Source organism: Lycium barbarum, chromosome 9 (assembly GCF_019175385.1).
Source record: "Lycium barbarum isolate Lr01 chromosome 9, ASM1917538v2, whole genome shotgun sequence".
Taxonomy (NCBI): Eukaryota; Viridiplantae; Streptophyta; class Magnoliopsida; order Solanales; family Solanaceae; genus Lycium; species Lycium barbarum.
In genome coordinates, this window is record NC_083345.1 from 17100915 (window position 1) to 17126437 (window position 25523).

Consider the following 25523-nt stretch of genomic DNA (forward strand, 5'->3'; position numbering starts at 1 on the left):
TACATCACATGGACAGAGAGTTTTTTTTTTTTTTTAAATTACACTTTTCAATCAATCATCTGAAAATATTTTATTCCCTTACTTTATTTTTACTTGTCTTCTATACGAAAAATAGATGTTTGTTTTCACTTATCCAGTTTAAAAAATTATTTACCATTTCATACATGTTTTACTCTTACTATTAAATATTGCGTTGAAAATTTCAGTGAATTGTTAGTGCGGCACAACTTTTAAAGTATGTTTAATTGATTTCAATTATTAAATGACTTGCTAATAATTACATTAGGGTGATATAATAAAAAGTTATTCTATTTATGACACTTAAAATATGACAAGTCAATACAGGACAAGTAAAAATGAACGGATGGAGTAAAAAATCATAAGTCACTGATGCATCCAAGATTCATGGTACATGCAAGTGGGCAGTTACCCAAAAAAATGGAACTTGTTGCACAGTAGTTTTACCTAAGACAGTCAAGCAAGGATTTGCATATTGTGACATATGTTGGGACTTATCCCAGTGTGGTTCTAATTTCTGTACCAAAAATCGCAATGGTTGGATTGCAAAGTTAGAAAGTGACTGTAGACAATAAAATTCGCGTCGAGAAAATAATAATCAAGACAGGAAAATATCGCAACAATCTTTGTATTTGATTTCAGAATATGAGTGTTACAATCTCTATGATTCCTCTGATTCGTCTTTTCAACAATAAATTCAAAGGCTTTTGAGCTTGATCATGAACTTGATGGATTTGATCTTGACTTGTACTTGAATTCAAGGGCTTTTGAGCTTGATCTTGAATCTGGTGGTCTTGACCTTGAACTTGTACTTGGATTCAAGGGCTTGAAGCTTGATCTTGAATCTTCGTCTGGATCTCTAGAACTTCTAGAGAAATACTTGAATGCTTGAATGCTTTTAGCTTGTAGAGAAATCCGCAGCGTTTGATCCACGAGCTCTCTCTTGCTTCTTGTTAGAATTTCTGTCCTTTTTCTGAATTATGAGACCCCTATTTATAGTTGTAGGATGGAGGAGTTGTGATAAGGGCAGACTTCTTTCGACCAATCAGAATTAAGCTGACATATCGATATTTGATTGGCCAGAACATGTCACTTGTACACATGGCGCATCTTCATTGGCCTTTGATTTGTCTAGGCATGCTGCATCATGTTGACACGTGGCATGACCCTATAGGCTCCTTTATTTGACTTGGCATGCCACGTCATTTGACACGTGGCACCAAAGTGGGCCTCTAGGAAGATGACATCTTGGGCTCAGCAATGTGGGCTCATTATTTATAGCCCAAATTAATGGATTAGCCCAACGAAATTGGATCATTAGTCAAATTCATATTTAATGGACTTAAGTAATTAAGTCAATCATATTAGCCCATAATATTTATTTGGACTAATATATTTTGAATTTAATATAATTCAAATTTCTTGCGGATTTAAACTTAATAAAATATCATTGTCCACAGTGACATCAAAACCTTACTTTAAAAAGGTAATAAAAAGATGAACAAGTTTTCTCAAAATTTGCTTTCTCCATGTCCCTATCAATACACTTCAAATCATTAACTTTGTGAAATTGTTCTACGTCAAGTTTACTGGAACTCATTAAAATGTGGTATATGAATCAAGAAATACAATAAATTTTGAGGGTACTTGTGGATAAGAGTTAACCTTAGCCACAATGATGCTCCAAAATTTGAAACCCAATTTCTGTTTATTGCTGCTGATATTTCTGTCCAATGTTTACTTGTGATAGTCTCTGGTATAGACCATTATAACAGAGGTGACTTCCCTCCTGGATTTGTTTTTGGTGCTGGAACCTCTGCTTATCAAGTCAGTTTAAAAGCTTTCTTCTTTTTTATACTAATAATCAAGTTTGTAATGGCCGAATATTTACTGTTTGATTGGTTATATTTGAAAAAAAAAAAAAAAACAGGTTGAAGGGGCAGCATTTGAAGATGGAAGGACACCTAGCATTTGGACACTTTTGCTCATGCTGGTTTGTTTCTTAAAATCAATCCAATTCTGCTTCTTTATTGGCTTTGCATCCTTGACTTCTTTATGCCTTTATTCTCTTTCTGTTCCAATAATCTTGAAACTAAGTGTAGTTTGTCAGCCCAACCCATAATCTGGGGCGGATTTAGAGGGTGGGGCGAACACCCTCGGCAAAAATTATATTGTATATATAAGGTTGATTTTTTGTGTCTATAGATATATATTAACTTTTGAATACCTGAACAAATGCAAAAGGTTAGCTCAATTGGTGTGTTCAAAATTGTCTCCAACGTCCTAGGTTCGATTCCTAGGGACAACATTATTTTTTATATTTAGCTTTTGTTATTTTTTCCGAACCCCCTGAGTGAAAATCCTGAATCCGCCACTGCACATAATATGTATTGTCCGCTTTGACCCGATTGACCTCATGGATTTGTCATTTAGAGCCTATGTCAATCAAGTCTGAACGCATAATGTACAAAACTTTCTATTTTGTGTCTCACAACTGACATTAGTTGTGGAAGACTTCTTTTTGTCTCATAAAAAAGTGGATCCAAATCTACATGTTTGGTCCACAAACTGTGGGTCCACTTTATTGTGAAACAAAAAGAAACCTCACGCAGCTAGTGTCAGTTATGTGAGGCACATAATAAAATTTTTTGCATTTTGAAACAATCACGTGCTTCTGCTTTACCTCTATGGTAGTGAAGTAACCAGAGGCACAAGTTAAAAAGGAAATTTTTGATTTTAAGCCCATTTACTCTTCAATAATTTAAAGCATAATCATAATATCATGCACAACCAATCACTGACTATGGTGCAGAACGTTGTTATACTACTACTGCTACTGATAGTTGTACATTTGATCAAGGGGATATACTATTTTTGGACTTATCAGTTATATGCTGAACATTTCTTTCTTTTAGAAATTTAAAATCTCTTTACTAGGAAACAAATGCGGTGAGGTGATTAATGCAGATTGACATATGATATTTCAAGTTTTTGCTTCCAGGTTTTTCTGGTGGAGCCAATGGGGACATAGCATGTGATCTGTACCACAAATACAAGGGGTATAAAATCACTCTGTTTTAATCTTATTCTTTTAGGGCTTTTTTCATTTTGACCTGTCGGACGAAATTAAATATTGGGCGCTTGCCAAAATGTAGATACAACATGTACACTGACTATGTATATTTGTACTTGGTATAACAAATCTATACATTTGCTGGCTATTATTTTTTGGATCGGTCCAAAAAAGTGACTATCACATTCTTTTCTTCCCTCTGACTGCTATAAATTAACGTGATATAACAAACTACGGTACCGTTAATAGTTAGAGGTGTCACGCCCCGAATCATGGTCTGAACGTAACAAGGCACTCGGTGCCTTGTTGCATGTGACCGAGCGAACCACATGGCTTGCTGAGTCAACATGCGACATATACTGATGCGGAATATAAATTAAACATGCATTGTTTGTGAAAAACATCAATAATTATAAGCCTGAAAATATTTTTGATATAAACTAAGAGCCCACCAAAACAGATAAGGGACCAGGTACCTTATCTACTCCCTACGATAGAAAAATAGTAAGTAAATAAGCACGATATTTATATGAAAAATTCCTTGCTCAAGGGATAGAAAACCAAGACCCACCGGAGTAGGATTTCAACTTCACTAAACGAGCAATGTTTCAGATTACAAGCCCTTTGCAACCTAGGAATTAAACTCTTAATCCCACCCCTTACAACAACTCTATTGCAAGCTAAGTCCGTAACTAACTCTAGTTGAACCCTAACTCACCATAACTAACTCTAGTTAGGCGTTTAAACGAAAAGCTTGTAAAAAGCAAATACCTACCAATCCCTTCTTGAGAGAAGTGTAGATTTACAACATTGAGAACAAAAGATAAAGATTTAAACAACCTAGGACTTAAGACATCTTCAGTCTAGGGATCTGGTCCTTGGAGTTATTTAAGCTTGATCTTGAAGGCTCTGAGAAAACAGTGGCGGTTGTTTCTTTCACACAAATGAGAATTCTTTCTTTGTAAGTGCTAGGTTAAAAGTTGCCAACATGTTGTATATATAGGGAACCAAAAGAGGAGCATGTGAGAGGCATGTGACCATGGATAGTGACATTACAAAGGCCTTTGGCTTTTAGCAGACATGCAACTGTTGTTCCGCTGAGGCATTGTGTGTCGGAATAGTGGTGCAGCTTTTACAGCTGTCATGGTCGTACAACGCCTAGGGAATCTCATCAGGGACCTGGTCCCTTAGCAAGTACGTTAATCATCAAAACCATGAAATATTTGAACTCATCAATTTCCCCCTTTTTGATGATGACAAACTCATAAGTAGTGTTCCCCCAGAGTATCAGGTTTCCTTTGCTAATTTGGCCTCAATAACATGTAGCATACATCGATCTCTTACTCCATTACGGAAGACCAGGTTCCCCCTGCGAACATGCTAGCCTTGTTCTCACCTGTGCAGCAAGAATCATTAAAAAAAATCTTTGTCCATCCCACTTTCTTCCCCCTTTTGGCATCATCGAAAAAAGACAATAGTTGGCACAAGCAAGAAGAAGTTTAGAAACATTAACCCATGCCACTTGGGAAACTCAGCATGAATACAACCAGATTCAACAATAGCAAAAGTAAGAGAATCATATGCAAGAATCAGATAAATCGCCAAATTTGATAAATATAGCAGTCAATTCACAACAAACATACGAAATAAATTGTCAAAATGCCAAGATCACTAGTACATAGGGCAGGGTGAGTTTAGGGGAAAGGATCATGGGTTTGCAGGTGTGAAAGAACGAAGAACGCTGAGCAATTGGTCGACACTGGCATCTGTAGCCTTATAAGAAGCCAGGAGTTCCTCCTGAAGCACTACAACCTTCTGATGAAGCCTGGCATTCTCTTCCCTTAACCCAACAAGTTTTGTTACTTCTTCACCGCTAGGACCAGGTCCTTCAGCTTTTCTTTTAGCAAGTTCATCTTGAAGCAGAGAGTTTTCAACCTGAAGCCGCTCTACCTCAGCTAGAGATTTTTCTTTTGCCACGATCAGACTGCAAACGGTGGATGTGGACCCTGTGCCTCCTTTTTTAGGAACAAATTCACAGTCTTCCAAAGTGGACAGGGAGAACATGTGCATCTTGTTACTCTTTGTGACTTTTTCCAGTGGGTATCTTAAAATGCTCAAAAACCTTTGCAAGAAAAAAGCCATAAGGAAGACCACTCTTACCATCTTTGACATCTACAACCTTCATCATGTGTTGCGTCATGATACCAGGCAAACAGACGAAGTAATTGCTATCCAGGATTTCCATAAGGACCAAGTCCGTTGTGGAGGCAATCAGTCTTTTTTCAGTCCAAGGAAGCAATACCTTGTTTACAAGCTCAAATAGCAATTGATACTGAGACTTCATATGTGTCTTGTGGATTGTCTCAGTAGTCAGTTGCACCCCCTTTTTGCGATGTGAGTTCTAAAAACAGTAGTAGCCTCGTCTCCCTCCTCAAGTCTAGTTATGCCATCACTGGGGACGTTAAGGATTTCTCCCAACAGTGCTTTGGTCAAAGTAAACTCCACTTCCCCGACTTTTCAAACCAGAGTTTGATCATCCATATACACAAGATTTGCAAAGAAGTGTCCCACTTCTTGTTCATAGACTACCAGGGGACCCACCATCAAGTGCTCCCACTGTTGAAATTTAAACACCTCCATAAGATCATTCAAAGCTTGGTGCTCACTAATTTCAGGAGAAATCACTTGCCCCATAAAAACTTTCTTTCCTCGTATGTTGAACTGTCTTCCTTCCTCCAGTATTTCTTCTGTTTGCACATCTGCTTGCTTTTGCTTGCCTTTCATTGAAGTACCAGGTCCCTTTGTCACATTGATCTTCCTTTTCTTTATGGAACTTGTCTCTTCATTGGCAGTGCTTGTTCTTTTTCTAGAGGAACTAGGTCTCTTCTTTCCCTTAGTCACGAGTTCTTCTTGTTCATCCTCAGGGGCCTTAGCACGCTCTCTTTCTTTATGACTGCTTTGCTCCTCAGAAGCCACTATTTTTCCCTTCTCTTTTGAATTTTTCCTCACCAAGGGAGTGTGCTCCTGTTCCTCTTCATTATCAGAAGCAGAGATCACTTCCTCCTCATCTCTTAACTTACTCAAATTCTTCAAAAGAACCAAATTCCTTTTCTCCCCACTAGTCTTCTCTTTGTTAGCCTTTAAGGCAGAGTCTAGTCGTGCCCGAGCCTTTTGGCTAGTAGTGGCAGGTTTCTTTCTTGTTTTTACAGAAGATTTCTTTTCAGCAATGTGTTTTCTCCAAGATTCCCCCTTTCTCCGTACCCTAGAGCCTCCAGAGCCTCCAGAACTTATTCTGAACATAGACCATACAAGAATGTCACTATCAAAGTTAACTTCGTCTCCTTCAGAGTTAACCCTCTCAGATGGAGTGGAGGAACCAGGTTCCTCTTCTGATAAGGCTTCCTTTTCAGGAGAGGTTTCTTTCCAAGTAACATGTATGGTAGATACTCCTGTAGACTCCAAATCTTCCCGTGAGGGACCACTTTTTAGCAGGTCCATTCAAATTTTCATGTTCCCATGAGGCTGTGTAGGCAATTCCTCAGTCTCCATTTCAGCAGTACCACTAACACCAGTATCCATAACCTCATTTGCCTTTACTCTTGCATTTTCTTCCACAACAGACACCCCCTTCTTAATTTCACTGGTCACACCCATATTGTCGTCAGAGTCGGGTCTCACAGATGGTGAGGGATTGGAGGACGCAGGAGCAAATTTCTTGGGGGTTTGACTCTTATGAGCTCTAGAAGAACTAGAGATGGGTTTGAGAGAAGACATAGGAGGGTTTGGCTCTTTTGGTTTTTGGACAATTGGGGACGATGGGTTAGACATTTTATTTAGGGAAGATAGTGTTTTAGAGGGTGAGTGAGAGGGGTTAATTTCGGAGGAGGGTGGAGAAGAAGTTTCCTTGTTAAACATGTTGAAATTTTAGAGCAAGGATGAAAGATTAGGGAGAAGAGAACTTGAGAGTTAGAGGGTAAAGTGAGAGAGAGAAGAGAATGAATTTGATTTTAAAGACGAGGAAGGAACCGATACCAAACGATGGGTCGGTTCAAAAAAGTTATACCGTTTGGGCATAAGAATTCAGAAAGAGGCAACGGATACACTTAATGACGTGGCACTTGAAAAATTTAAAAAGTATGCAAGTAAAGAATAGACTACTAACATGAGTCAGCAGGACCAGGTCCCTTAAAAGTTTGATAATAGTTAGGCAATAACTCTGAATACCGCAATGTCTCTGGTGCTTATGTTATCTCGAGAGCACTATGTGAGTATACCTGTAATAGTATGAAGTTGAGTTAGATGTATCCAAAAAACACGTTATGCATTGTACCTCTTTCTCTTAACATAGCCAGTCGTCGAGGGACACTTAGTTGAGCTTGATCAAGCCCAACTCCAAGCGATTTCTTTCAAAGTGCTCTCTGCTCATGGCCTTCGTGAACATATCAGCAATCTGATCCTCTGTGTTGCAGAACTCCATGCAAATCAACTGTTTCTCCACATTATTCCTTACGAAATGGTGTGTCACATCAATATGTTTGGTTCTTCTGTGATGCATTGGATTTTTTGCCATATTAAGTGCACTTGTGTTGTCACACATTAGAGGTGCACAATCAGTGAAGACACCAAAATCCTCTAGTTGTTGTTTGATCCACAACAATTGAGCACAACAAGAGGCAGCAGCTACATATTCAACTTCAGCAGTAGAGAGAGCTACTGAGTTTTGCTTTCTTGTACCCCATGAGATCAAGCACGAGCCCAAAAAATGTGCCATTCTAGAGGTTCTCTTTCTATCTACCAAATAACCAGTATCTACATATCCAACCAAGTCAAAGTTATCTCCAGAAGGATAGAAGAAGACCAGGTCCTGTGAACCCTTGAGGTACCTCAAAATTCTTTTAGCTGCTTTCAAGTGAGACTCCTTAGGGCTTGATTGGAATCTAGCACATAGCCCAACACTGAACACAATATCAGGCTGCTAGCATTTAGGTATAGCAAAGACCCAATGATGCCTCTATACATCGTTTTATTCACTGGGGTACCAGGTTCGTCCATGTCCAGCTTGGTAGTCGTTCCTATGGGAGTATCAATAGGTTTTGCATTCTCCATCTCAAACCTTTTAAGAAACTCCTTGATGTATTTTTGTTGACTGATCATGGTTCCCCTTTGAGATTGCTTGACTTGCAATCCCAAAAAGAAATTTAACTCTCCTATTATGCTCATTTCGAATTCACTTCCCATGAGCTTAGCAAACTCTTCACAGAGGGAATCAAGAGTTGCACCAAAAATGATGTCATCAATATAGACTTGAACAATCAACAAATTTCTTCCCTATTTTCTTTAAAAATAGAGTGTTACCAATTCTACCTTTAGTAAACCCATTATCTAAAAGAAATTTTGACCACCTCTCGTACTAAGCTCGAGGGGCCTGCTATAATCCATAAAGAGCTTTGTCAAGCTTGTATACATGCTCTGGATGATCATGACGTTCAAAACTAGGAGGCTTCTTGACAAATACTTCTTCTTTCAAGTATCCATTTTGAGAAGGCACTTTTGACATCCATTTGGAACAATTTGAATTCCATATGAGATGCAAAAGCGATTAAAATATTGATTACTTCCATCCTAGACACTGGTGCAAACGTCTCATCATATTCAATGCCTTCCTCTTGATTATATCCTTGAACTACCAGTCTTGCCTTGTTCCTTATCGTGTTTCGAAATTCATCAAGCTTATTGCGAAACACCCACCTAGTCCCAATCATTGTTCTGTCTGCTAGCCTAGGGACCAGGTGCCATACTTTATTCCTTTCAAATTGATGAAGCTCTTCTTGCATCGCAGTAATTCAATCAGCATCTTTCAATGCTTCCTTGATTTTTTTGGCTCAATTTGAGATATGAAAGCAGAGTAGGCAAACATGGTTTTGACCTTAGACCTGGTTTGAATACCTGTGTCTAAAGGAGAAATTATATTGTCAAGAGGGTGATATTTTTTGTGTTTCCAGTTGGATACTTGAATTTGAGTGTTTGAGGGACCAGGTTCTGCCACATTTGATCCATTATTTGCATCAACGGACCCAAGATCTTCACTTCTTGTCTCAGCACTAGGAGTTCCTAACACAACATCAGCTACCCTGTCTTCAGCTTCAAGTGGAGTAATGGAGGGACTAGGTACTTCAGCCTTTCCTGCACATTTTGCAACTCCTTCTTCATTACTAGCCTCAACTTGATTCATCCTTTCAGCTTTCCCATTTGTGATTTCCAAGACCTCATCAGGAATTGTGAGATCACCATCATCTGCTTCACCACTTTGTGTCCCTTTGCTTCTCAACTCATTGACTCATCAAAGATCACATGCACACTTTCTTCCACCATTTGAGTTCTTTTGTTAAAGACTTTGTAGGCCTTGCTATGAGAAGAGTACCCAAGAAAGAATCCTTTATTACTTTTAGCATCAAACTTTCCCAAGGATTCTTTATCATTATTGAGAATAAAGCATTTGCATCCAAAAGATTTAAGATAGGATAACTTGGGCTTCTTTCCATTCAGAAGTTAATAGGGATTCTTTTCAAGCAGGGACCTAATCATACACTTGTTGATCAAATGACAAGCAGTGTTAACAGCCTCAACCCAGAAGCCTTTGGCCACACCACTCGCAATCAGCATTGTTCTAACCATATCTTCAAGTGTCCTGCTTTTCCTTTCCACAACACCATTTTGTTGAGGTGTTCTAGGAGGCGAGAAATTATGACTGATTCCATTTTCAGCACAAAATTCATTGAAATTGACATTGTCAAATTCGGTGCCATGATCAGATCTGATACTTGCAACTTGGTGCCCCAACTTCACTTGAATCTTTTTCACAAAGGCTACAAACACAGAGGATGTTTCATCCTTGGTTCTTAAGAACAGAGTCCAAGTGAATCTTGAAAATTCATCAACAATCACAAAAATATACTTCTTGCCACCTCTGCTTTGTATCCTCATAGGTCCACAAAGATCCATATGAAGAAGCTCTAGTGGCCTAGAGGTACTTACTTCCTTCTTTGGTTTGAAGAAAGTCCTGACCTGCTTCCCTTTAATACATGCATCACACACCTTGTGATCTTTGAACTTGACATTAGGTAGCCCACAGACCAGGTCCTTTGATGCAAGTTTGTTCAGCAGAGTGAAACTTGCATGTCCTAGTCTTCTATGCCACAGCTTAGTATCATCATCTACAGCACCGATACATGTCAAGTCACTCTCATCTGATATACCAAAATTCACTACATAAATATTCTTATATTTTTTTGCAGTTAGAACCACTTCACCAGTTTTGAGATTTATGACAGTACACAAGTGAGACAAGAACTCCACTTTGTTCCCTTTGTCCTAGATTTGGGACACACTTAGCAAACTGTAGCTTAATCCCTTTACATAGTAAACACTTTCAATAGCATGGGAGAGTGTCTTTCCAATTTTGCCAATACCAAGGATACATCCTTGTTTACCATTTCCAAAGGATACACTCCCACCTTTTAAGGCTTTGAGTGAGAGGAAATTTTCAATCCCTCCAGTCATATGATTTGACCAGTCACTATCCACGAATCATTTTTGACTGCTCCCTCTCACTCCAGCCTGCAAACAGAATCATTTGTCAGACTTAGGAACCCAAACCAACTTAGGTCCCTTGTAGTCATAGAATGGATGAACAAGAGATCTATTTGCCCATGCAGGCAGCATATTTTTCTTCTTTCGGGGACCCGTTCCCGCAGCCTTTGGTATATTCTGAGCATAGACTCTGTTTTTCTTTACAGACTGAAATCTAGCTTTGCAAGAGTCCTTGTAATGACCAGTGTTACCACAATGAGTGCAAAGTCAGTTATCAGGCACAGAAACATACTTGTTATGAACATTATATGAGATTTTGGCCTTTTTATAACCAAGACCCTGTTTACCAGCATTTTCTAGGTACATAGCAGCAAACTCATTAGAGAAAGTGGTCCTTATGAAGTGACTCGTCGAGTTTATTTTTCACACGACTTAAGTTTCACACGACTTAAGTCATTTTGAAGTTGCTCATTCCTTTCTAGTGCTGCAGCTAGATTTGTTTTAGCCTTTTTGAGTTCATTTTCAAGTTCAACATGAATCTCATTTGCCACATGTTTTCCTTTAGCATGAGTGTTTATCCATTTGTGCATTTTACTAACATACTGGGCATTATCCCTAGTTAGTTCTTCAACTTGTTCTTTCAAATCAACAACAGTGACCACCAAATCATCTCTTACTTCTTCTAGCCCATCAATTTCTTCTTTTAAGATAGCTTTCTCATTGATAAGACTATGATAGGTATCAATCAATACATTTGCAAGAGATATTAATTTCTTTTGAGAATAGCTTTTCAGATTATTCTTAATATCAAAGAAATTTACCTCTTCATTCTCGTTCTCCTCTACACCTTCAGATTTAGCCATGAGTGCAAAAATGGACTCATACTTCGCAGGTTCATCTTCAATCGCCATTATGAAAGTATCCTCTGTCTCTTTATTTTCAGACTCACTGGAGGAGTCTCCCCAAGCAGCTAAAGCCCGCTTCACCAGGTTATCAGCAGCATCTTTTCTGTTAAACTTCCTCTCAGGGACCTGGCTCCTCTTCACACTCTTATCTGCATTTTTGTACTGATCTTGTCTGTGAAAAGGACATTCCCTGATGTAATGTCCAGGCTTCCCACATTTGTGACATAAGTCATTTTGTTTGAAGTTTTTGCTGGTGTTGACACCCAATTTTGTCCCTCCTCCATTTAATTTTATTTACTCGGGCTCCTAAATTTACTGCCAAGCTAAATACTCTATTTTTCACTATTATATTTTACTTCACTACTATTATTTTCGCTACTTTTACTTTCAATATTACTATTATTACTTTATCACAAATTTTAAATGTTTGTCACCGTTTCATTTTAGGATTTGTACTCGTTAAATTAATTTTTACTTTGTTAAATCCTTTACTTTCTGCTTACTAATTATTATTTGTCTTCACATAATATATATTGTACTAGTTACTAAATTAGAAACCCAAAAATAACTAAATAGAGGAGGAAGGACCAGCAATTTTCAGTTACATTAATGACCCAAAATACAAATACAAAGTTATTCCCAAACCCAAATAATTAGCCCACATTTTAATACCCAGTCCACCTTTTAGGTCCATTACTCAGCAGCCCATTACTCTAAACTACCCGTATCAGCCCAACACTCACAACCAACCCGACCCGGTCCAGGCCCAATCCCCTTATCTCTCTTCTTACCCTAATCCCTCATTCTCCCCTCTTTCTCTTCTCCATCTCTCACCATCGCCGCCCCCCACTCCTCTGCCTCCTTCCACGTTCCCTTGTCCCCTCATCTCCACACCTCTGCACATCCACACTCCCTTGTCCCCCACGCCTCTCTGCTCCTCACCCTCCTTTCCTCACGTTATCTCCACCATCGCCACCTCCACTCACCACTGTCCCATACCTGCTCCCTTCCGCCTCCACACACACCTGTCCCCCACGCCTTCATCTTCTCTCATACGCTCCTCTTTTTCTTAAACCCGAATCGGAACCCTATAAAGAGGACCTTCTTCAGACATTTGTGGGGGGATTATTCAGGGTTTAAGAAGAGAACACTGATTGGGGGAATTTTTTGGTTCGTTGGCTTACCCCTGAAATTTTACACGATTACTTTATCTGTTTCCTTGAACATTTTCGATGTCTCCACTACCACTCTAAATCCGGGATTTGTTAAAAGTCCATTTTGTTCTGGAATTATTTTCAGTCGCCTAGACCTTTACCTACATTTAAACTTTTGAGAAAAACAGAGTTTCTTTTTCTTTCAATAAGAATATACTGTTTCAGCTGATACTGAAGTTTTCGATTCGAAAGACTTTTTTCGAGTTCGAGCTCGTCGTGTTCGAGTAGATTCGAGGCCGTCGGCACCCAGTTCACTGTACCCAAAACAGGTCAGCAATGTCCCTCTTTTGCTCTATTTGTTCGAAATAACGTATTCTGTTACGAATGTAATTTACCTGGGTTTAGATGTGACGAAATGATTATACGACATATCGATATTGGTTGTTGATTTTATTTGGTCTGCAAGATCATGGCTGCCTGTTTAAACTGATAAGATTAATGTTGAATGGTTAGTTTGAGACTTAGGCCAGTTTACCATGTCTTCGCTGCATGGTTTAAGTCGAATTCGATTAATGCTAGATGATAGTCGCTTGTCTTTTTAGTTGCGGTTTCCTCCAGTTTACATTGTCATGATTTTTTATTTTTATTTGTTAAAAGACAGAATCTGATCGATGTTAAGGGATAATGATGTGTTTTTATCTGTTCAAATGATTTAGTGAAGGTTGCTAGGTTATATAGTTTGGCTTTCAAATGCATAAGTGTTTAGTTTTAACTTAAAACTTGACTGTCGTATAAGTTATTTGGGTTGACATCTGTCGAGTTCATAGTTTGCAAACCTGCACCAATGCCCTATTAAGTCCTGTAATGCTGTTTAAAGTCCTTTGTTGACAAAATTGCTAGTTGTATACTATATGATCATTTCTGTTAAATCTGTACTTGATCAGGCTCATTTAACTATGTTTGTTTTAAGCATTGAATTTGTAGTTTACTGGATATGTTCAGCATATAAATTGGTTGGCTGGTTTGGCTTTAATATATGTTAGCATATAAGTTAGTTCTATTCTTAGTTTATTTGTCTGTGTTAGCATTAGTATGCAGTAGTTGAGTCTAGTTGTCCAATATGTATATCCTCATATTGATGCGCATGTTCATTTGGTTGTTTGATCAAACAGTTTAAACACTCTATACCTAAAATTACTGCTGGTACTGCTAGTATGAAATTAGACATGATCCTTTTGCCTTAAGTTGTAATTGACATGAAGGAATAGATTAGAAAGATTTATCTCCGGATGGTGAGTTTGGTAAAAACTGCGAGCAACTTAAAGCAGCATACCATATGACTTGTTTGTAAAAGACAAATGATACCCTTTTGTGTCTTGTATGACTTCTCGGACTGTTTACATGATCATGCCATTTAAATTCTGATTTTTCAGTATATTCTATAGCTCGTTCTTTTAGGGCATAATTTGTATGGAATCATCTGTGGAAGCATTTGGTTGCTTTTCCCACTCAGTTGGTTAACTGAAGCATAGGAATTTGAAGGGTATGTTGTACTTTTGCATACTCTCTCGAATCATTTTGTTGGTGTTCGAGTGATTTTAGAACCTAACTGGGGGTTTCAAAATATACTCCTCTGTCTAGTATTGAAAATCTTCAGAGGATGTCACTTGGGTTGTAAGAAAAAAAGAACATTGTTAATGCATTGTTATTTCCATAGGAACCCAGGTGATTAGGTTATATTCTGGGCTTTGACAATCTAAAACATCCTTGAAAATGTAACTAATATCTTGCAGCCCTGTTATGTACACATGTGATTCAAGTTTGTGAGATATAATTCTGTGTTTAAGTCTGGTTCCATTGTTAGAAGAAGTTGTTGTTATTGTTCATTGGGTAAATAAGATATCTGCTAATGTGCATATGAAGTATAGGTATTCGAACTCAACTGTTTCAGTTTCTGTTTCTGTCTGTGAAGAGATGCATGGTTACTTTGAATTACAGTTGATCTCAGAAATGTGCTAATGTTCTAAGTGAGATAATTCTGTCCAAAACTGCCCATTTTATCTTTGTTTTATCTATCACCAGTCCAGTTAGCTTCTGCTTTGGACCGAATACAATCCTTTTTCATTTTCACTGCAAGTATTCAAAATTCTACGTGCTTGCTTTATGCTACATCTGCCATGGTCGCTTCTTTTCTTGTTGTTTGTTTACGAAGACACTAATATACTAATCATAGGCAGCCCTCCCTGTTTCAGGTGAAGGCCATTGGCCTGTCTTGAATTTGCATTACATATGTCCAATTTTATTTATTGGGATATATACTAATCCTTTTTCTTTTGTTTTTATGCATGACCATCGCATACGAGTGCGAGAGACTCGTCAACATTGCCGTCTCTCGAGTCAGCCCATCCGTGACAATCCATCAAAATTTCGCTGGGCCAAAGCCCAGCAACAGTGGACAGTAGTAGTCCTAAAATGGGCTGAGTTCATTCAAATCATTTTACTCCTCTATTTTATTTTATTTTGTGCATTTAATTTGTATGGTATGACTAACACTACATTTGTTAATTTAGATGAACCCTTAGTGACATTAAGGGGTTTAGTTTAGTAATGGGTAGTTAATTTCACTAATTACATTCACTTCTATTTATATTCTAAATTATTTATAATATCCATAATATTTTTATGTGTTAGAACAATTGACATACAAAATAGCATGATTACATATTTTGGCTAAAAGAATCATAATTTATGCTTACTATCTTAGAAGTTTAAAACGTCACAAATTTTACACTAACGTTAGCTCATTCTAAGGAATAAAAGGCAAACTAGTTTCAACGGATAACTCTTTCACTTTAGTTCCTTTCCAACACTTGAAATGTATATTTGTTTTAAAACAACTTTCGCACAATATAACATTAAACTAATAATCTTTCTATGAAATCTTTAAAATTTATTTAATGTTAATCTTACATTAACTCTTTTAATTTGTGAGTCGGCATAACTCACTTTTTCTCAAATACATATAAACATCACATGTCCTGTTTCTTTTAGTTTATTTTAACTAAACTCTTTATGCAACTATTATTTTCTACAAGTTTTACTTTAAATAACTTTAGGAATATTTATAAGATATTTTCTTAAATATTCAAATATTACATTTACACTTAGTCTAATTAAATTTTAGTCCGGTCGGTTAACCATTGTTAATGGGTCTTAAAAGATGCCTAATACCTTCCCTTTAGACTAATTGAACCCTTACCTAGAATCCTAAGTTTCGCAGACCTTAAACAGAGTTAACTTTAAACATAACTTTAATAAACTTTAGGTGTCCTAATTCACCATAAATAATTAGGTGGCGACTCTTTAAAATAAACAAAAAATAGGAATCACCAATATGTTGTACTCTACTTTAACCCGGTTAAAATGGGGTATAACAGCTGGAACTTTCCATTTTAGAGAACCCACCATTTTTACAAATCATCTTATGGAACCTTTTTGTAAGATAGGCCATATCAGATTCGTCATCACTTGAATCTCTTCTAGCAGCTTTAAGGACCAGGTTCCTCTCCTTTATTGGCTCTTGCCGTTCAAGGTCCTTCTACTTCTTCAACTCACGAGTTTTGAGGTTTCCAATTAGGTTAATCATAGTCATATTCTCCAGATCATGAGCTTCAGTTATGGCATCAACTTTACTCTCCCAAGAACTTGGTAGAACAACAAGTATTTTTCGAATTCGCTTGTTAGCAGGAATGATTTCTCCAAGAGAATGAAGCTCATTGATGATGGACGTGAAACGAGTGTTCATATCCTGAATTGACTCACCATCTTTCATCTTAAATAGTTCATACTCAGTGGTGAGCATGTCTATTTTGGACCTTTTGACTTGGGAGGTCCTTCATGAGCCGTCAACAGGGCTTCCCATATCTCCTTTGCACTCTCGCAAGATGAAACATGGTTGTATTCATCTGGTCCAATTCCACATATCAATATCTTCTTAGCCTTGAACCCTTTTTCATTCTATCAGTCTCTGAGTATTCCTTTCTGGGTTTTAGAACTGACTTTCTAGTCGCCTCGTCAGTCTTTGTTGGAATAAAAGGACCATCAAGAATGATGTCCTATATCTTAGAATCCTAACCCATCAAATAGTCATGCATTCTCGTTTTCCACCAGCCATAATATTGTCCGTTAAACCTTGGGGGCCTTGTGCTTGACTGTCCTTCCTCAAAGTTTGGTGGTGCAGCCATACTGAGAGATCATTTCTAGGTGTAACCTTTTTAGAAAGAACGTGCTCTGATACCAATTGATACAAACTAAGAGTCTACCAAAATAGATAAGGCCTACCAAAACAGATAAGGGACCAGGTACCTTATCTGTTCCCTACGATATAAAAGCAGTAAGTAAATAAACACGATATTTACGTGGAAAATTCCTTACTCAAGGGATAGAAAACCACGACCCACCAGAGTAGGATTTCAACTTCACTAAACGAGTAATGTTTCAGATCACAAGCCCTTTGCAACCTAGGAATTAAACTCTTAATCTCTCCTCTTACAATAACTCTATTGCAAGCTAAGTCCTTAACTAACTCTAGCTAAGACTTCACTGATTCAACAAACTCTAGCTGAACCCTAAATCACCATAACTAACTCTAGTTAGGCGTTTAAACGAAAAACTTGTAAAAAGCAAATACCTACTAAACCCTTCTTGAGAGAAGTGTAGATTTACAATATTGAGAACAAAAGATAAAGAATTAAACAACCTAGGACTTAAGACATCTTCAGTCTAGGGATCTGGTCCTTGGAGTTATTTAAGCTTGATCTTGAAGGCCCTGAGAAAACAGTGGCGATTGCTTCTTTCACATAAATGAGAATTCTTTCTTTGTAAGTGCTAGGTTAAAAGTTGCCAACATGTTGTATATATAGGGAACCAAAAGAGGAGCATGTGAGAGGCATGTGACCATGGATAGTGACATTACAAAGGCCTTTGGCTTTTAGCAGACATGGAGCTATTGTTCCGCTGAGGCACTGTGTGTCGGAAGAGTGGTGCAGCTTTTATAGCTATCGTGGTCGTACAACGCCTAGGGAATCTCATCAGGGACCTGGTCCCTTAGCAAGTATGTCAATCATCAAAACTATAAAGTGTTTGAACTCATCAATTTTATATCATGAATGCAGAAATAAAATATAGGGGTGTAGCCAACAAGGCTAACCCAGCTGAATATCTGATAGGACATAACTGACTAGTCTATAGAACCTCTAAATGTAAGTCTGACTGCTAAACTGTTTATCGGGACATGGGCCCCGGCATACCTTGACAGCATAACTAACATGAAAGTAAAATAAAGATAACACCCCGAATAGAATGGGGCTCACCAATAGATGATACGAGCAAAGTCCTAACGAGCTGATCCTTCGTCCTGTAAATCTGCATCGTGAAATGCAGGCCTCCGAGCAATAAAAGGGGACGTCAGTACATTTGTATTGTACTGGTATGTAAAGCAACTGAATGAAATAACAAAGCATGGCACATGAAATAATAATAGTTGTAACTGAAACTGAATGAAAGAACTGTAAGTGGGGTGTTCGGGGAATGGGTAGCCCAAATCAATAACATGGATACATAAAGTGATCTGAAACTGAAACTGTAAGCTGGACATGAACATGAGTATCATCTGACATGGGTATATTGTAACATGAGTAAAATATTTATGTGTGTGTGTGTGTGTGTGTGTGTGTGTGTGTGTGTAGGAGAGCCTTAGTATAACCGACAACATGGAATCACCACGCGAAGCCTGGAGTCTGGTACCTAGCCCGACCAACAGAGCAATCCCAGACCTTTCCAAGGTATGAGACATGAGCATGACGTGAAAATGGATCCAATTCAATTGTCTGAAGATGTCGTCTTAATCTGGGCGGATCGACCCTTACCCTACGCTAGCACACGTAGTTTCAGGCTATCTGAGCCTTCTCGGTACATGTAAGCTACTCCCAAAATATGAACATGAACATGGTTATAGTTGGCTTAACAGCCCATGGTTTCATGATATGACTTGTAACATGGTTCATAAACATGGCTTATATACTTGATTCATAAACATGGCTTGTTTACAGGGTTCGTGAGTATAATTTAGTATAATCATAAGTATATAGTATAACTTGCATGAAAATATGGATATCATATAGACTTTCATGAAAATAATCATTACAGTTCATATCTTGCATCTAAGAACCCATGGAATGCAAAGTATGGGTTTTTCATGGATTACGAATAGATTCTCAATAACCATAATGGAATATTAAGAACACAATAACGAATTAATAATACAAACATGGTATATCATGGTATCATGAATGTGTCTAGAACCCTAGTTTTTGATGAACTTTCGTATAATCATGGAAGAACGTGGCGTGGGGAAGAACAATGATGTTCCCACACATAGATAGAAACCCTACATACCTTATTCGCTCCAAAACTTGTATAAACGTCTGAAATTTAAGAAGAGTCCAAAAGCCTTAGTCTTGAATCCTTGTGATGGGTTTTCTTGAAAACCCTAGGATAGGAACAATGAATTCCTATTTAGTAAAAATGGAAATATGTCAGAATTCAATTGAGATACTTAGAATAGACTTACCTTGGTGAATCTTGATGGTGGGAAAAGAAGACTTCGCTCTAGGGCTTGGAGAGAATGAAAAATAAGAAAAAGAACTCAAGTCTCGTATTTATACTTTTGCCGAATCGGGGAGAAGTACGGGCTTTCGGTACGGCCTGTACATTGTGGCCGTACCTCATGTGCCACATTCCATAAACTAAAAAATTTCATTAGTGAGGTACGACTTGAAAAGTACGGACCGTATAAAATGTACGTCTTAAAAGTACGGTCCGTACTTAGAAGTACGGTCCGTACTTAGAAGTACGGCCCGTAAAAACTTTCGCGTACCTGGAATGTCAAATTCCAGTGACTTGGAATTTCTGGGGACAATGTACGTCCAAGAAGTACGGCCCGTACATTTTGACGCAAAACGCTACTTAGCTGAGTTGAAGCAAATTTTCAATTCCAACACCTCTTGTCTTGGTTTCCAAGTCTCGTATCATGAACGTAGCTTAGTTTAAAGGTACGAGGTGTTACAAGAGAGTTGGTTGCATAGAAGTCTGTTGATATCAGAGAATAAAATGGACAATTACAATGAGCAAATTATAGATGTGGGATAAATAACATGCTGATTACCTTGAAAAGCAACTGAAAGAACTGTTCAGTTCCATGCTTAGGATTTAGAATCAGATGACTTCTTGCTTATTATGTTTTACAGAACTGCAATGCATGTGGAATGTGTACAGGTTCCTATCTTACAAGTTTCCTAACTATATGCCAACGAAAGCATTTGACTCTGGCTCTTTTAGCCTTACTCTTTAATCATATTTGTTTAAGCATCTGAACATTGATCTTACACAGTTTAAGTCCTTCAAACATTAGCACAAAGAAAGGCATTTTGAGTTCATCAAATTTTCGTTCCAGGAAGATGTCCAACTCATGGTTGACACAGGCTTAGAAGCTTACAGGTTTTCTATTTCATGGCCTAGACTAATTCCTGGTAGGTTTAAGCTTTTGATACTACATGAGAACACCACAGATTATATTGCTTTATTTCCATCCCTTTTATGCCGTGTTTGTTCTCTTTTCAGGTGGAAGAGGACCTGTAAATCCAAAGGGTTTACAATTTTACAACAATTACATTGATGAACTTATCAGTCACGGTCATAACTAATTTCTTTACAAGCATTCCAACATTTGGAAATTTCAGTACATTTTGTAGATTACATATAATAGGGAGAAAAGAAAAGAAAAAATCTGCATTTCCAAATTCCTCGGAAGATTTTGCATTAGAAAAATCTTTCATATCTTTTAATGTTGCAGGTATTCAACCACATGTTACACTATTTCACAGTGATCTACCGCAGGCACTTGAAGATGAATATGGGGGTTGGTTAAGCCGAAAGATTGTGTATGTCTACTGTATTTTTAAGGGCTTTTTTCATTTTTGGCCCGTCGGTCAGAATTAATTATGGGCGTCAGCCAAAATATACAAAACCTATACATAATATATATTATACGTATATTTTATGTATATTATATGTATATTTGTACTTAATATACAAAATATATACATTTACCAGCTATTATGTTTTAAAGCGGTCCAAAAATGTAATTATCCCTATAATTACCTTGTTTACTCATATATCTGTTTTAGTATTAGGCCACTTAGATATGATTAATTTCAACATTTGAATTTTCTATTGACTTTAGGGAGGACTTCACTGCATATGCTGAAGTATGCTTCAAGGAATTTGGTGACAGGGTGATGTATTGGACCACCATTAATGAGGCCAATATATATGCAACTGGAGGTTATGATAATGGCGTCACCCCTCCAGGACGTTGTTCCGCACCTTTCGGAGTTGATTGTTCTAGAGCGAAATCATCTACTGAGCCATATATTGTTGTTCATAACATGTTGCTTCTCATTCATCTGCAATGAAATTGTACAGGAGATATTACAAGGTAAGGTTCAAAGATTTCAATATAGAAGCAACCTGGTCGCTTAACTAACTTTCTTTAGTGTTTTAGTGTTCTAAGGTTATAGTTTGAACATTCCCTATCATTCTTATAGTTTGATCAATTTAAACCAATATAGGGAGGGCAATTTTTATCACCTCGAATTCTTTCTATTTGGAATAATGTTAGTTATGCTATAAGGTCGATTTTGGTAATAAATTTCCTGAATAATAATTTATCTAGTATTTCTATTTGTTTATCTAAAACTTAGTAAAAAAAAAAAAAAATCATTTTTTTCCTTAGTATCACGTGCAACACACGTGTGTAAACTAGTATAGTTAGCAGATTTAGTTTGTAATATTAGTTGTTTGGCATCATATGGCTGAAGTCACCGTGGAGGAAAACCTTTTTTCTTTTTTACTACTCCTAATTCTTTGATGAAAGTCATCTAAGAATATCCTTTCTCATTTTCAGTTCTTTCTATACTTGTGCATGAACAACTTTACTTTAAGACTTGTGCTTACTAAGGACAGCAAAATTTTACCCTGCAGTCCACTCAACATGGCTTCGTTGGATTTAATATATATGGTTTGTGGTGCGTTCCTTATTCAAATGCAAGTGCTGATGTAACTGCAGCACAAAGAGCGAATGAATTTTATACTGGTTGGTAAGGTTTAGAACTTCATTGGCTAATCAGTATACTTGTCTGGACATGTGAACTTTGCCTAACAGCCAAATGAATCAGAGCTTAGCTTCTATATATTGACACTATCTGGTAATTTAAAATAGAAGTACTAGCAACCTGTAAATTAAGGCAAGTAACCTTCTATAGCATGTTAAATGCACTTTTTCTATCGAAATTTTCATTACAATTCCAGTGGAAATAAGTTAAATCCTATCAATATTACATGTATTTATCCTGTCTTTACAAGTAATATAATTATTTACCACATTTTCCTTTTCCAACTCTGGCTGCAGGATAATGAATCCTTTCCTATTTGGAGACTATCCCTCTATAATGAAGGCGGCTGCTGGGACAAGAATTCCAACCTTCACCAAATATGAAGCTAAGCTAGTTAAGGGCTCAGTTGACTTCATAGGCCTAAACCACTATACTACTGTATCTGTGAAGGACAGGCCTTCCAGCATTGAAAAGCATAGCAAGGACTTCGCTGCTGACATGGAAGCAGAGTTGTCACGTACGAAATCCAGTGCTTACTAAATGAAGATCACCCTCCATAGTCTATTACTGTATCTGCTTCTGATGAATTAGGTGACATAAATGAGCTTGCTAATTTTATCCATTTTTTGGGTTTCTGCAGTTGCGGCACTGGCAGCAGATCAGGTAAGGCCTCTAATATAAATTCTTATGTGAAGTTTCGAGATTATGCATTCAGTCACTTAAATGTTGTTTGACTTTAGTATCCAGTGATACCTTCTGGTCTTTATGAACTTCTGGAGTATCTTAAAGAAGCTTATGGCAACCTGCCAATATACATTCAGGAAAATGGTGCGTCCTCGTCAATCACGTCCCTTTCTTTTGATTTTATCATGATTTTGGAGTCTTTTGATCTCACTTAAGTAACAACCCTTCAAGATTTTAGCATCCACTTCCTGCTTTGGGGTATTTTAGAAAATCTTTGATGAAGTTTGCAGTTTGCAAATCTATATATAATATAAAGCTAGGCATAGACAAGGTGATGTGGCACAACTAGCATTCTTATTTATCTTTTTTCTCTTTTTTTTTAGCTTTTTACCCTATTATTTTTATCATTATAATTCAATTTATCTTATTCAATTAACAGGCTATAAAGTCCCTCTAATAAAGTGGGGTTAATACTTGTCTTCGTGGGATTCATGCTTGTAATCATGGGGTTGTTAATGCAGCCTCTATGCCTTGTCTGTTGTCTTGACAAACCTCAATAGGCTGAATTTATTCTTTCAGTTACAGAATTATTTTATCCAGTTATGAGTCTTGGAAACTTAAAAGGCTCCATAAGTATATCAAAGAACCTGAGCACCACTATTATATATACACCTGACCTAAGCACCAAACGAATATAGCATTTTATGGTACATCTTCATTTAGTCTTATCATGTTATGAACCCAGGATATTGGGGTTGTGAGTATGAGTAAAAAATTGGTGGACTTTTGCAGTGTATTCATTTTCGGACGGCGGTACAATGAGGGGTATTTCTTAAGAAATTGTTTGGGTTTTTGTTGCTCATTCGCTTATTTTTCTTGAGTAGTAAAAATTAATAAAAAAGTGACTTCGGTCAACATATATACATATATATATTTATATAGCCAAAGGAGAAAGGACTGCCATCTTCTGCCAGTAGGCTGCAAACAATATTGCTTATGATGATCTGGAAAATTACTACATTATTGGCTTATAATAGACAATGTTTCTATTCAAACTTCAAAGGTAAAGCATCTGATTCGGTAGGAATACAAATCACATAAATAAAAGAACAAATATTTTCATTTATTTTGTAACTAGAAGTTATAAAAATGAAAAACTTGATCAGTATTGTGAACTAAACCCACTTCTACCATTCCACGTCTACAAAATGTGTTGTGAATTATATATTTTTTATTTTAGACTTTTTGTTATTTTGCTGCCATGGAGGCTATTTTTTTCTATATTTTTTTTCACTTATTGCTCATGATAAATATACAGAAGATGATTTTATGTGATTTTTGGTTTAGCATTTGATAACTTAAGTTTTGTAAAAGGACCTTTTGGTTGAAGTTATAATTTCTTCTGCCTAGATTACTTTTTAAAGGAGGAATAATTAAAAATAAAATTAGTTTTGTTAAAATATAATTTTAGAGTATTTTAATATTTGAGCATTCGAAAAAGAATAAATCCTAAATTTAGTGAGACTCTTTTACTCCGCGCAAAGTGCGGATAAATTTACTAGTTATGCTATATTGTAATGTAATTTCCTCTGAATTCCAATAATGAGGATTTTAGGCTGCAACCATACTTATGTTACTTTCTTCAAATTCCTGAAGTGAAAAGTGTTAGAGATGCTTAGAATGATTTGCTTTGGCTGGTCAAAAGTCTCAGCGCAATGGGACGCTAAATGACACGCCAAGAATAGAATATTTGCATGCCTACATTGGGAGTGTTCTTGATGCTGTCAGGTATTCTCTCACAACAAAGTTATTGACTAGCTGTAGTCAGAGAGGTCTCTCATCAATTGTATATTTTATTTTGTCTTTGGAAGAGATGGAAAGTCAAGTTCAGTTGCTTCTTGTACATTTGGCAAAACATTTTTCAAGAACTAAACAAAATCATAAAGGTATACACTCTTGCTAGTTAAAATGTTGAGACCACTATCCTAATTAAGTCGAGCCACCTTTAGGATTTAAGTTACATACATTGACAGTGTAAGGATTAATGTAGTTTAAGTTACTATAACAGGTCTGTTGCCATTTCTATTAGGTTACCACTTAATGCTCATCATAGGCATTAACATGTAATTACCTTATAAGTGACCTGGTATATACAATACACCGTAAATACATAGACTTAAAACTCTTATTTTTATCTGTTTGTCCTATGGCCAAAAGGTAGGTACCTTGATTGCTAATACTGAGCAAGTTCATTGGTTAAGAGCATAAAAGTCATTGGTTAAGAGCATAAAAGATTTACTTTCATTAATCATTTTTCAAGTGGATGTAGACTAAGTTTTCTCATGTGCACTTCGCTAAAAGCTTCTTTTTTGTGCGTGTGTACACTCTCCTTAATAATGCAGGAACGGATCGAATACAAGAGGGTATTTCGTCTGGTCCTTCTTAGATGGTTTAGAGTTACTTGGTGGCTATGTACCGCGCTATGGCCTCCACTATGTAGATTTGGATGATAAAGAATTAAGAAGGTTTCCAAAACTTTCTGCATACTGGTATGCCAACTTCTTAAAGGGAAAAGGCTCGAGGAACTATGCAATTTTCCAAGCAGGGGACAAGCTTCCTATCTACAAATCCTAATTTTGTTACTAAATTGGTTCTTCTCTAAAATAATTTTGCCTGCAAAAGGTGCTAGATTACCCTTTCAAATAATTAGATGTTACCTACACAAAATTCTCGTGGGAAGAAAATAATATTCTGTTCGTGAAACCCCACACTCCCAACAGATTGTCGACTTATGTCTTGATCATTTCATGGGCACAATGAGCATATAAGCTATATGTCAGTCTTATCTCTGTAGTTTCTCTAACAG

At 37.1% G+C, this 25523-nt stretch overlaps 2 protein-coding genes and 1 pseudogene across 2 annotated transcripts; 2 read left to right on the plus strand and 1 right to left on the minus strand.

Annotated features, from left to right (window-relative positions):
• Positions 1–1564: 1564 nt before the first annotated feature.
• Positions 1565–23089, plus strand: LOC132608918 (beta-glucosidase 11-like; annotated as a pseudogene).
• LOC132611706 (uncharacterized) lies at positions 8949–11034 on the minus strand. Its single transcript, XM_060326090.1, has 4 exons — positions 11029–11034; positions 10748–10912; positions 9669–10462; positions 8949–9411 (listed from the first exon to the last, which is right to left on the minus strand). Exons 1-4 carry the CDS (start codon positions 11032–11034, stop codon positions 8949–8951), a joined length of 1428 nt encoding a protein of 475 aa, XP_060182073.1.
• A 1252-nt stretch (positions 23090–24341) lies between the features above and the next one.
• On the plus strand, positions 24342–25522 carry LOC132611707 (beta-glucosidase 4-like; the record flags this gene model as incomplete). The annotated part of the gene is made up of 2 exons (XM_060326092.1): positions 24342–24445; positions 25060–25522. Coding segments are annotated over 2 exons (336 nt in total), but the record flags the coding sequence as incomplete, so codon positions are not given.
• Between the last annotated feature and the right edge of the window lies 1 nt (position 25523).

Coding starts and splice junctions, on each gene's coding strand:
- LOC132611706 (XM_060326090.1), bottom strand. Junction 10,463..10,747: donor ACTACAAGGGACCTAAGTTG/GTTTGGGTTCCT, acceptor TCCCAAATCTAG/GACAAAGGGAACAAAGTGGA. Junction 9,412..9,668: donor ATCAACAAGTGTATGATTAG/GTCCCTGCTTGA, acceptor TGAGTTGAGAAG/CAAAGGGACACAAAGTGGTG.